This window comes from Eleginops maclovinus, chromosome 22 (assembly GCF_036324505.1).
Source record: "Eleginops maclovinus isolate JMC-PN-2008 ecotype Puerto Natales chromosome 22, JC_Emac_rtc_rv5, whole genome shotgun sequence".
In the NCBI taxonomy this organism is placed as follows: domain Eukaryota; kingdom Metazoa; phylum Chordata; class Actinopteri; order Perciformes; family Eleginopidae; genus Eleginops; species Eleginops maclovinus.
In genome coordinates this window covers 16239040-16252076 of record NC_086370.1, presented here as the reverse complement: position 1 = coordinate 16252076, position 13037 = coordinate 16239040, and the positions used below count along the sequence as shown (strand labels likewise).

General features: G+C 39.9%; 1 protein-coding gene across 2 annotated transcripts in view; it reads left to right on the top strand.

Moving 5' to 3' along the window:
• Positions 1-12109, top strand: part of LOC134859030 (cGMP-dependent protein kinase 1) — a 74695-nt gene extending 62586 nt beyond the window's left edge. For both annotated transcript variants that reach the window (XM_063875305.1, XM_063875304.1), the window contains exons 8-18: positions 410-475; positions 2189-2263; positions 6387-6483; positions 6599-6738; positions 7759-7848; positions 7985-8126; positions 8555-8718; positions 8864-8986; positions 9077-9139; positions 9257-9323; positions 9454-12109. In XM_063875305.1, coding sequence (XP_063731375.1) covers positions 410-475; positions 2189-2263; positions 6387-6483; positions 6599-6738; positions 7759-7848; positions 7985-8126; positions 8555-8718; positions 8864-8986; positions 9077-9139; positions 9257-9323; positions 9454-9552 — 1126 coding nt within the window. In that variant the 3' untranslated portion in view covers positions 9553-12109. The remainder of the gene's footprint in view (positions 1-409; positions 476-2188; positions 2264-6386; positions 6484-6598; positions 6739-7758; positions 7849-7984; positions 8127-8554; positions 8719-8863; positions 8987-9076; positions 9140-9256; positions 9324-9453) is intronic.
• The last annotated feature ends 928 nt before the right edge of the window (positions 12110-13037 follow it).

The following is a 13037-nucleotide window of genomic DNA, read 5'->3' as shown; positions in this document are numbered from 1 at the left end:
TATTTTTGTCTACATTTGGTTTTGAGATTTTTATATAAGAACGAAAGCCTGTTGGAGAGTTGCCCTGCGCCGAGGGACTGTGTGAAGGATATCTTTACAGTAATAGATGGCTTCTTGGGATACAGACTCAGAGGACTCATGTGGTTGGGGCGACTCCTCTGAAGAAGCGTCATCGGAGGAAGATGAACTTGATGTCAAATATAATAAAGAGTAATGGCAATCAGGCAGTGATGTGTGTTGCGATTCAAGATGTTGTCATTGTGTGCCTGAGCCATTCATGGAGGGAATGGAGTTGAGAAAGACATAACCAATTGTAAATATGTGATGGAATAACAGCAACACACAATATTGGAACAAATGTGTCAATTTTGGTATTGTGTCTGATTGTGTTTATTCTCTTTGTGTCCAGGGAGGATGTCAGGACGGCCAACGTCATTGCAGCAGAGGCAGTCACCTGTCTAGTCATCGATAGAGAGTGAGTATTCATAAAGGTGTCAACCACAGAATGAATGTTCTACGTTGTAATCCTATTGTTCCATAAGCATTGGTTCCCGTGGCACACATTTAGTTAAATAACGTTGATTTTCAAACTAAAAAACGATTATGTCACTATCTAATGTCGTTGTAGATTTGTAGCTTAAATGTACAAAGTCGATGTTTAGGACTCACCTAATATTCATGAAAATGTTTGCCAGACACAGACTTCCAACACAAACAACAAACAACCCTGTTGCATGTTAAGCGAAGCCAAGGTGGCATGTGTCTTGAATCCCAAATCAACTTAAGTAAATATTTTTTTATTTAAGCCAGATTTGTGCAGGGATGACTAGCAAGGTCTATCTTTTCCACTAACACATTTTCAGCTTCACATTGAATTGACATGGTTTGACATTTTATTCCTGTGTTCAGCTCATGTATTTTATGGTTCTTAAAAATGTGGATCCAAAGCAGTGTAGATCAGGCCAGAATGTAAGGAAACAGTTAGTCTCTGAGCATGTCTGTCTCAAGCATTTAGCTGTGTGGAGAGACTAGAGAGACAGATGGATTGGGCATAGGGAGGAGATAGTATCAGCTTACTAGGGCCTCCCTCAGCCTCAGGGAACACGGCAGGCATCCTCTCAGCTAGCCGAGGGGATAGTGAGTGAGTCACCAAGCTCAGGTGATTATCACTGCCTTTCACTCATACAACATCTAATGCTGCCACAGTCCACAAAACCTGCTCACTGTGTGTGTGTGTGTGTGTGTGTGTGTGTGTGTGTGTGTGTGTGTGTGTGTGTGTGTGTGTGTGTGTGTGTGTGTGTGTGTGTGTGTGTGTGTGTGTGTCAGCGAAGCCAGTATTTGTGCAGATTCCTGGTTGTTAGTATCCAAACCATCTGTGTCCATGTCAATGATTCTTTCTGTCTTCACTTGTGCAATGCACCAAAACTAAACAGTGAATGTTAGGATGTAAGATGAAGATAAATGCAAGAGACTTAGGAGGAGATATAAATAGTTGGAAAGAGATCGGGAATAAAAACAATCGAAAGGAATTCTCCATCTCACAAAGTGCAATAGCTCTGAAAGAAGCCAAAAATGTTAAGAACAGCTCAGCTCCAAAACAGTCGCAGCTTACAGGCATTATAGTCTCAACAGGAAAAAGCAGCAGATGTATTACAACGTCTGGCTGACAGCTTAATGAGCCTTGCATGAAAACTGTCTAATTGAGTTGTTCTTCCAGGATGGCTGGAGACTTCTGCATAGAAAGCCATACTCAAGTGAGAGATGAGCCGTAGCGTATTTTCTATACCCAGTGAGAAAATTGCCATATCATTTTGTTTTTCTGGCCTGAAAAGCACATTGTTGTTCCTTTCAGTTTAATAACTTGAATGACTTTTATTGTTTTTAACTATGATGATACCCAGTGACTTTTTTAAAAATCACTTAGCACAGTGTTCTATAATTCATTCATTAAAACATGCACAGCCTCTCCTTTAGGCTCTATAATTTGCACTTATCCCCAGCCTGCTATCACACAGTTTTACACCTCTTGAAGTAGCACTACAGTGATTTTTAGAGGCTGGTCTCTAAAAGCAGACTAATGAATATTTAATAGTTACTGGCAGTGTTTTTATGACAGTCTGACCATAAATTGCACCATCTCATTATGAGGATATGTTGGATATTTTAACATTTGCTATCTGTGTTGCAGTTCATTCAAGCACCTGATTGGAGGTTTGGAGGACGTGTCCAATAAAGGCCACGAGGATGCCGATGCTAAAGCAAAGTAAGACAATTATAATTAATTGGTACGCATGAATAATCCAAATAGCCATTATGCATATATATATCGTTTTACTTTGAGTTGGTTTTAGTTTTAAATATTGCACCATATTGTGATGAACCCCCCGCTGCAACACTTTATAAAGGAACTTGCTCTAGGCCAAGTGTTAATGCAGTAGGCCTTTAAGTTTGTTACACAACAAGACAATACCCCTGTGGCAGGCCAGAAAGCAGAGGCTATGACCTCCGCCTCTATTTGTGGAGAAATTAATATCTACTCTATTTATCGTCACTATGGAAACAAGAGGATAGCTCTATAGAAGGCACCTTTGCAATGAGGTGGTCATCTGTGTAGCTACACATCGGCATAATCTGATACCTCGCTCACTCTGTGCTATGTTTTTCGAGTCAAGGTGAGTGGAAACAAGAACCCGGTAATAAAGATAGCAGAGAGCGAAAGAGCAGAGAGATCTTATCGCCCCGGGGAGGGAGAGAGGGATGTAGATGGACAGACTGACGGGGAGAGACGGGTGACAAAGCAGGCAAGGCTTCTGTCCAATACTTTGATTTCTAGCTGAGTGTCACTCATGTTTTGCAAGTTTGAAGAATTTAGTCAGCAAAGAGCAGAACATAACACCAGTTACTGTGTTGGACAGAGGCACTGAGGAAAGAGAGATGACAATGAGGGGAGATAATGGCAGGGGATGCATGGCTTGCCTCTGGCATTAGGCTCACTATCACTGTTGATTGCCAGAAAATGTGTTGGATAGAAATAAAATCCGTAGTGTGCATTCTCTATCCCATTCTTCCCATCCCTGTGTCTGTAGGGAAGATAGTTTAAAGATTAATTTAATGCAAATGAGCGACCAATCATAGCCCTCATTTGTTACCTTATAATCAACACTTTCCTCTAAAGATAAAGCCACTGTCTCCCTCTGCTCCCTGAGATCTGTCACATCAAAGTGTTTTCCACCCTGATTAAGGTAGCTCTCCCTGCCGCGTGTGTCGTCTCTCGCTGACGCTCCCCAGCTGAGCACATTTGCTTCTTGGTGGGGAAAGCCTGAGTCAGGATCCCACGGTGATGGAAAATATCTCTAATTGGTCACAGTGGATAAGCACCATGCAGCAGAACTATAACTATACAGCAAGCTACAGCTGCTCTCTGTGAGGTTCACAGGTCCTTTCTTCAAAGACTACCTCCCCGCCATGTGCTAAATGTACGTTGTTTTGCTGCTGCTTCTCTCTGCTTGAGAAGCTCCACGCTACACAAAGTAAAGCCAATCCATCAGTCTTGTTGTAATGCTCCTTTCATTTCTGTATGAACAAAATATGAATTTCATTATTTTGTCTAGAGGAAAGCGAGGTAAAAGATTAGAACAAGAATATTATGTTATGATCCCAAATCTTTGTAAAGTTGCCTTTTTAAGAAGCTATTATTTTACCAATCAGGGACCTGGTTGCACATCATTAAGGTTTTTCCTCTCCCCTAATGCCCTCTGTCCTAAAAAGGCATTAAATGACATAAAATAATACTAACTTCAGTTTTTTGATGCTCAAATAAAACAGACATTACTATCCTCTGGTAGGCTTGAATTTCTGCATTGTGATGAACTATTCTCCTTTTCAACTGTCCATAAAAGTCTCAACAAAATGTCTCATGAAACCAGCAGATGTCCTGTATTGAGTATAACATTTTCTCCACTTACTGCTAATCACAGCCCATCCAGCATGATGGAGATTAATGGAAAAATATGAGCCAAGCATGACTCAGCATGTCCCATGTCTGTTGAGCAGGTGTAGGAGTTCAATACGTGAGAATTACTGGTAAATAAAAGTGACATTTAATGAGAGTCAGCTTTAAGGTCAGAGATGCTTCTTCTATCTCCTCTCCCTTGAGTCAGGCTAGACCAGAGGAAATGAGCACACACACTCATATATACACACACAACCGAACACACGCACACACACACACACAGGGATTGCATCATTTATTATGATCTCATCGGTTCACTGATACAGATTATCACCCACTGGGGTGATACTTGTCGGGCATAGGAAAATGTTGTATTGCAGTGCTAGTAACACATTTGTCTTGTAACATTGATAGTGACATGTCATTTTTACCTTGTAGGAACCTCAAATTTGTACCTTACCTATTTCACAGTGTTAGGTGCAGCTGAGCAGTATGTTTTTTATTCAAGTTCATTGTTAAGAAATACATTTAAAGTGGATGTATGCTTACACTCCCACTGCTCGCCAAAATCACATTACATCAAACGCTTCAGCCATGTGCATAGAAATGTTTTCTTCTCTGCCTATTTGAGAGAAAAAAAGAAAGAGTATTTCTGTCCTGCTTTTGTAAATATCTTCCCTATTCATCGACTCTCAGAGATGTGTCCTTGGTTGACAAATAGAGCGGCAGCATCACAAGACTTTTCATTACATTTAAGTGAACTTCTAATTTCACCAGCTGGTTTCAAGGTTTCCTCAGTCTACTAACTTAAAAACGAATCCTGCACAGAATATCGTTTATTGTTTGGTTCCCCATTGTCTACTTAAAATCAAGCTATTTTATGATTCAAAGCAGTTATTGTTCATTAGCTTCAAGTATTGCTCCTCACCTTTATACTTGAAATGGAGAAAGGCTGCCATCTGCTGACTGAATTAAACTATTACCTTTACACATTTCTAAAGACCTGTATGATGGAAAACAATCCCCTCATTCCTGAACATGTTTATATCTGACTTTACGAGACCTCCCTTCTTATGTGTACCCATAAGTCCATGCATGCATATTTGTCAGGCACCATGACCTAATCCTGTCCCACACACAGGACTCAATGTACTCTCAGTTACCTCTCTCCATCCTTTAGTTAAGGAGAGTGAATTTTGGGATTTGGTGTGTATTCTGGCCTGGCGTCCAGACCAGAGGATGGGAGAAAAGATAAAAGGATCACCTGTGAACCTTACATTGTAATGGTAGTGCCTGTTTATACACAAATAAACAGTGACTGCCCTAGTAACCTAATGTGTTTCTATGAAACATGGTGTCTAAGTAACCTGCCAACACATGCCCCTACTGTGCCCGCTGGTATGTAGCTTAGGAAAAAAGGTTTTGTCGTTCTGGCTGATGTATCTGGTGGATTTGGAGTAGCAAAATCCTCTTTTCACATCTCAAATGCCTCAAAGGCTGAAATAAACGTCTCATTTGCAATTTTATTTATCAATGTGGATCCCAGAACTGTATTCATAAAATGAGTCATTGTTTAACTCTTAGATAAATAAAGTAATCCCTGCTGCGCCATGAAGGAAGACTGCTGAGTTATCTAAACAAGTCCTCCTTTTAGGGGAATGTTTTGATAAATGTCTTTCACTGGCATACTTCTGTGAAGTTGAAGGCAATGGTCTGTTCTGAGTGACCCAGAAAAGGCTGTCCAGGCTCAGATCTGTCCTGAACCCACTGTTCCAGACACAGAGTTGACAAAACTCTGTCTGGATCAAACAATAACCGAAGAGCACACTGTACAATTGCGGATAAGAAATGGACATGTGAAAGCTATATTTACTGCCAGCATTTGCAGGTCGGCAGGTATATGTTGGGGTGTTCCAGGACAGCAGTAGAGTGCTTGGGTGACAGATCTTTATTCCTTACATTAGTGGTGCCTTTTTCCCTGACGTTTACTGGACCCTTGACACGTGTCTCCTTTCGACACTATGATTTTTCCCCTTACTAGGTCTATTTTTGATGGACCAGCTGACAGATTGCCCAACTATACTCCAGTACATCATGCCCTATTCACAAAACGTTTACATTCATTTAGCATATATCAGGGTGGGATAATCAACCTGAATATCTTATATAGACTCCAAAACCGTGTGAGTACTTCACTAGAGGACTGAACTCACACACATCCTGTTCATATTTATACACTCCACATCCTCAATAACATCCTCGATAGATTTATATGCGTTTAATCCTCTAAGACCTGCAAACAAATGAGCTAAAGTAGTGACGGATATTTTGTCTCAGGTTCTTGGAAGTGGATAAGCTCTTCTTTCATCCTGCATCTCATCTCTAATCCTGTTCCGATTCTGTCTTTTTTCCACCCTTTTTCCTGGCACCACAGGTATGAAGCAGAGAATGCGTTCTTCTTCAACCTCAACCTAGCTGACTTTAACATCATCGACACTCTGGGAGTCGGTGGCTTTGGTCGTGTTGAGCTGGTATGGGGTCCTTGCACTGTGACAGTTACAACTTTACAATTTTCTAACAGTCTTGTGGGTTCATGTGGAAGACAACTTTTTCATTTGAATTTCGTTCTTTCTTTTTCTACTGCAGGTTCAGCTCAAGAGCGATGAGAACAAAACCTTTGCCATGAAGATCCTGAAGAAGCGACACATTGTCGACACAAGACAGCAGGAGCACATTCGCTCAGAGAAACTCATCATGCAGGAGGCACATTCTGACTTCATTGTTAGGTACACCCTGTGAACTGCTGCATTGAAAGGCACTATAAATAATCTACAATTTTCCATACATTTCTCAAGGATTAGTACTTTATTACCTTAGAACCAGAAGGAATGTGGATTCTTTGTCATGCTTATAAAGGTTTCCTCACACATTGTGCATTTCACCATACATGCGGAATGAATGTTTAAATGTCTACCTGTAATGTTCCTGAAACTCTGGTGATCTATAAAAGGCGTTCCTCCTGCTGTTTTGTCTGTGCACACTGGAAATGCTTCATCTCTTTTGACGCTGAAAGAAAAGAGATGGAATCTTCGAACTCTCGTGGACCAAGAGTTACTTACCTCAGGGGTGTTGAATAACTGTTGCACAATTCTATAGATCTAGTTTTAACAAGGTTCAGTGTGCGGAAATAGACAATGCTGGAACATGAATACAACACATTATTATCAAAGATAAATCTGATTGTTTTCACATGCTAACAGGTTAGCAAATAGGTTAACTAGTTATCTAACCTATGCTCAATCCCTGTGGGGATTCTCTCCATAACGGTGGACTAGTAAGCTATATTAGGTACTAGTATATTTATAGCTTAGTACCAAATGCACCATAACAAGTTATGTTTTTTCATGAGACTCTAGGTAGATTTAGACGTAATTGTAGGCCCAGTTTCATGGCTAACTCAATTTTAAGCACATTTAGTAGGGGGTCCATGCTCCATCTATAAATGTATCTTAGTAGCCCGTAGCCTAATAAACACTAAAGACCCCTGGGCTATTGGTGGTAACGCAGTTGCTCTCTCTGACCACATACTTGATGTGACATTGCTTCTTGCACAACTAGGGATAGCATATGCGTTATTTAAATGTTTACAGCGTGCATAAAGGTACAGTTTTAAATGTATTTGGCATTTATGTCGAAGAGTATGTATCAGCTTTTCTTCAAATGTGAAATAATAATAGACATCCCAGTTTACCACATTTACCACATTGCGTTTGATAGCTGTTTGAAAATCTACTTGTGTTTTTTAGACTCTATAGGACGTTCAAGGACAGCAAGTACCTCTACATGTTGATGGAGGCTTGTTTAGGAGGAGAGCTGTGGACCATTCTTCGAGACAGGTAAGCTGTTCTTCACAAGGTCACACTTCACAATTTTTTTTAGTTGAGTTATATTTCTGTTCTGCTAGTGATGCAAAGCGCAAGAACATTAATAGTCCTAAAACTTCAAGTATCTGTTGTTGTGCTGTGTTTCCAGGGGTTCATTTGAGGACTCAACCACCAGGTTTTACACAGCTTGTGTGGTGGAGGCCTTCGCCTACCTACATTCCAAAGGAATAATCTACAGAGACCTCAAACCAGAGAACCTTATTTTGGACCACAGAGGCTATGCCAAACTGGTAAGAGATCAAGGGATTACCTATTGAAGAACTCTGAATTATATTTTCTGTCTTTTGTTGAAGGGAGGAATCTAACCTTTTTATGACACCACAAAGAAGTATCAATTTAAAGTTGAACTCCAGTGTTCAATTACACTTCAACACTTGACTTCTGTTGTCAGTAAATAATAGTATAACTCAAGTATAATTAAGTTTAAGTCGGCTTGTGTGTTTTCTTGGGTGCCGCCATTACCTTTTCCCCTGCTGGAGAATCCAGTTTGTTGCTTTTGGCAGAGCAGAAACCAGCTGCTCCCTACTTTTTATCCACCATACCAGTACATAAATATGCACATGAGATCATACAAATAAGGACCAAATTGTTTTGTTTCGAAATGAAATTCCTTTTCAACTTCATATTCCTGACAAAGAAAATGTTTCCTTTGTCACAGGTCGACTTTGGCTTTGCCAAGAAGATTGGGTTTGGGAAGAAGACGTGGACCTTCTGTGGTACACCAGAGTATGTAGCACCAGAGATCATTCTCAACAAAGGCCACGACATCTCAGCTGACTACTGGTCGCTAGGCATCCTCATGTTTGAGCTCCTAACTGGCAGGTAGAAACAAATCTAGGCATGTCGATAAATGTTATGTGTTTTCTGTATCTGTATACGGTATCACGCACAACAAAGCCAATAAATACTATTTAAAAAACATTGCATTTTTCACTCAAGACTGATATATTTACCTGTGTTTATCTAGCCCTCCATTCTCTGGCCCTGATCCTATGAAAACGTACAACATCATCCTGAGAGGCATCGACATGATCGAATTTCCAAAGAAAATTACCAAAAATGCTGCCAACTTAATTAAAAAGCTATGCAGGTGAGTGTCTGTGCTTCTGGCAATAGTTTAGACTCTGGGTAATTGATTTAAGTGGCCTGTATTCATTATGACTCATCTTATTTTTTACAGGGATAATCCTTCAGAACGACTGGGAAACTTGAAAAATGGTGTCAAAGACATCCAGAAGCACAAGTAAGCATGTGTATAAAAAATAAAATCCTTTTAGTTGTACATTTCTCTTTGCAGATTAATTTGGTAGTAAAACATAATTATGAAATAATAAAGACGACATGCCATTTTTTTCTTCAGATGGTTTGAAGGCTTTAACTGGGAGGGCTTGAAGAAGGGGACATTGACGCCTCCTATCATCCCTAACGTAAGTACAAACTTGTGTTGCTCGTTAATATTTTCTAGATGCTCTTTTGTAGTCACTTTCATACTCTAAATATGTTTTTCATCTACTTGTCCAGACTTTCTGTTAACATTTTTTTCTGTCTTGACACCAGGTCACATCAGCAGTTGACACAAGTAACTTCGACAACTTCCCAGAGGACAATGAGGACCCACCCCCTGATGACAACTCTGGCTGGGACGTTGATTTTTGAAGTCCGCTTCTCAACTTAAAACCAAAAGAAACTCTTCTTTTGTTGGCTTGGAGGCCATCTTGAGGATACGGATTGTGATGTAAAAAACTGCTTTAAAAAGAAAGGATTTGGAGAAGAAGATAGACAGATGGATGGAAAACCCTCTGGGTCACCAATATGCCTTTATTTCACTGTGGCTTTGGATCAAGCATTTATATTGGGACTGCTGTAGCACTTCCTCAGTGTTGTCTTACACCCTGCTCTGAAGGCAAAGACAAAGAAAGTGCAGGGATACACACACACACACACACACACACACACACACACACACACACACACACACACACACACACACACACACACACACACACACACACACACACACACACACACACACACACACACACACACACACACACACACACACACACACACACACACACACACACACACACACACACACACAGGCTGATAATGGAGCCAGATTTTCTCATGTAACAGGGATGAACAGTTCAACGGGTGGATAAATGTTCCATAGTTTGTCTAAGTTTTGGTTCTAGGGTAAATAAGAGTGAAAAAATTTGGACTGCACAAAAAAGAGAGAACGCTGATGATTGATTTTTTTTGTGTTGGTATCTTTGCAATATTTGGTGAAATGTTTGATGGACATTCGAAGGATTTAGGATGTTACTTCTTGACACGCAGCTGCTTGCTGCAAACTCCGATAATTTCCAGAGGTCTACACACTACAGTTTGCAAATAAAACTGGTGTCTCAAGTGCTCAAGACTAACCTGAATGTCACATTTTCCTCTTATTTGAAATCCATAAGGCATACAGCACGTAGTATTTGATTTAAAAAGACACAATCCACAACAAAATAAAATACTTTATACAAGATACCTTGAAAAGCACAAACTCTGTGCCTTCAGTGGAAAGACACGTGAATCTTAAAAGTGCCCTGCTTAAAATGTAATGAATCACACACCAACAAACATGAAATGTCAGCTAGTATTTCCATGAAGCAATGTGTCATTATGCACTTAAGACTATTAACTGAGAAAATTAGCAGTTACAGCTCATTTTAAGCTTGGGTAGATGGTGCCACACTCCTTTTTTTCCTTTAATATGCTTTTAATTTACACATTTAAATGCGTCTCTGCCTACCTACTTCTTAATTTAGTTTTAAAATCACCCAAATGCCTCGTCCTCTTTTTGCCTCTGTATAGTTCTGACATAACTGTGAACATGGTTTCAATGTCTTTGGTGCTGTTATTGATACATTATAATAAGCGATGGTGAGGTGACAGTGCTGGTTTTGTAAAGTGATTATTTTGTGCCTGTTTTCTTTGTAACGTACTTGACTTTGTTCTTTTGGAAAATTGGAGATTTGTGTGGAATTGTAAACTCGACAGAGGCTTTATTTGATATCACTTGACACCATGCTACATTGTGATAAGTGGTTTTCCTGAGTGCTTTTTCAAAAACAGGTTAAGTTAAAGCCTAAATTAACCGAGGCGTTAACCATATTCACATTATCTTAAGACTATCTTGACTTCATCTAATAGGTATTTTTTTAAAGTCTCATGGAGGCAGAAAAAAAGGAGGTTATATTGTGTGGAAGTCACAACTTCAACCTTTGGCGCCATGATCTCTCACCCAGCTCATCATCCCTCATGTCCAAAGATCAGAGCAAATGTAAGTGCCTTAAACCAATGGCATACAAATTAACATCACCAGTCCTTTTCGATGCTGCATGAAAACATTTACACCTCAAAAACGTCTGTGTCCTCTTAGATGGCTGCTTCTCATCATTTGTCATATCTAATAAATACATTAATCACCATGAAAAGATCATTTTTAGTCATTTGATGGCTGACATGAACTTAATTTCCTGCTTACCCCTTGTGGTATAGCTCACAGGAACATTCATAAAAAGTTAGATGATAACAATCTATCATACCTGATACGTCTGCAATGAAATGCTTTTTCTCTACATGTCTAAAATAGGTCTTATGAAGTAAACCACAGCTGGCCTGAGATAAAGTGAAGTATAAATCCTAGATAAGAGGGACATCCATCACCTGTTTCAGTCATGAAATGTGAGCATGCAGCAATGGCGTGAATGATTTGCAGTCTTGGAACATTTCTCAGCTTGGTAAACAGTATTACTCTTTACCACTGTTGACAATATTTGACGGTATGATAGCATTGATCATAATGTATCAACATTATTCAAATCAAACCACTGTTTCTCCCATATTAACTCATATTTCATTCCATGAAGCCAAACAGACCCACACATTTAAATTACATAAATCATTGAGTGAAGACATCTTAGATCTGTGGGCATACCATGAGTATTTTTTGTTGCTGTATTAAGGGCGGGTCATGTTTATCACAAAGCCTTATGTATCCCATCACTTCACAAACTACTGGTTTTGAGTCTTATATTGACCGCCTTCTGCAATGTTACCTGATATTTGCCTTGTGTTATGTTGTTTATTCTGCTGTAAATCAGTTTTGCAGAATGCCACCTGTAAGATTTTTAAAATTATAGAGTAAAAACAATACTTTTGAGTGGTGTTTGTCTCTTAGTTATTTCTAAACCAACTCTGAACAAGTTACTAATAGCTTGTGCTGTGGAGATTTTAATTCAATGTAATTGCCACAAGGGGGGGCTGTAGGTAAGGCAGAAGTCGCCTGAGCCTGATGTGAAATAGTTAAGGTTGCCTGAGATCTAATAATTGGTCCTACAGTTAATGTTATCCACTTTCTGGTAAGTGTAGATGATTCAGCTTCTCTGGTCTTAGTGTTATTCGCACAACAAATATGTTTGGGGGACAGGGAAATGGCTTCAGTCATAACAACAGGGTGACACCTCTGCGAGATCAAAGGGGATCAAAGTGCATCAAAGGAGCTCACCTTACCAGCACTGACATTTAGTAAAGCGGAGATAAAAGCTCTACTTCAAAAGACATACAGCAATTCAAACGCGCAAAGTGCTACAGTGTGTTTGTCAGGTGTCTATGGCGCATCTCTTCCTCGCAGACACACACACACATATATGCACGCACACACACATCCTCACACTCAAATATAAGCTAGGTGACCAGCAGATGACGTCCAAGTGCCAAGATAGCTTCATAAACCAAAGGGCTCGTTTCCAATACGCACTTTAGCACCTGTGTTTCTCAGCACATCCGAAACCAGACAAATTGAGCCTCATAAGAGACCTAAGAAAAACACTATACACTGTTTCGCAAAAATGGAACTAAATTCAATAAACAATATTTCAAATAGACTAAGTCAACTGATAACTGGCAAAAGGGTGACATTATATGTGTCATGTATTGTAAGCAGAAGTCAAACAAACACTTTTCCCCCCCAGACCGTAGATTGGTTTCTTACAGTGGAGGAGCCCAGAGGGTCACCGAACAGGACAGATCAGAGTTGCCTTTAATCTCAAAGTGCCAGTCAACCCTGAAAGGCCTCGCCACGGAAGTCC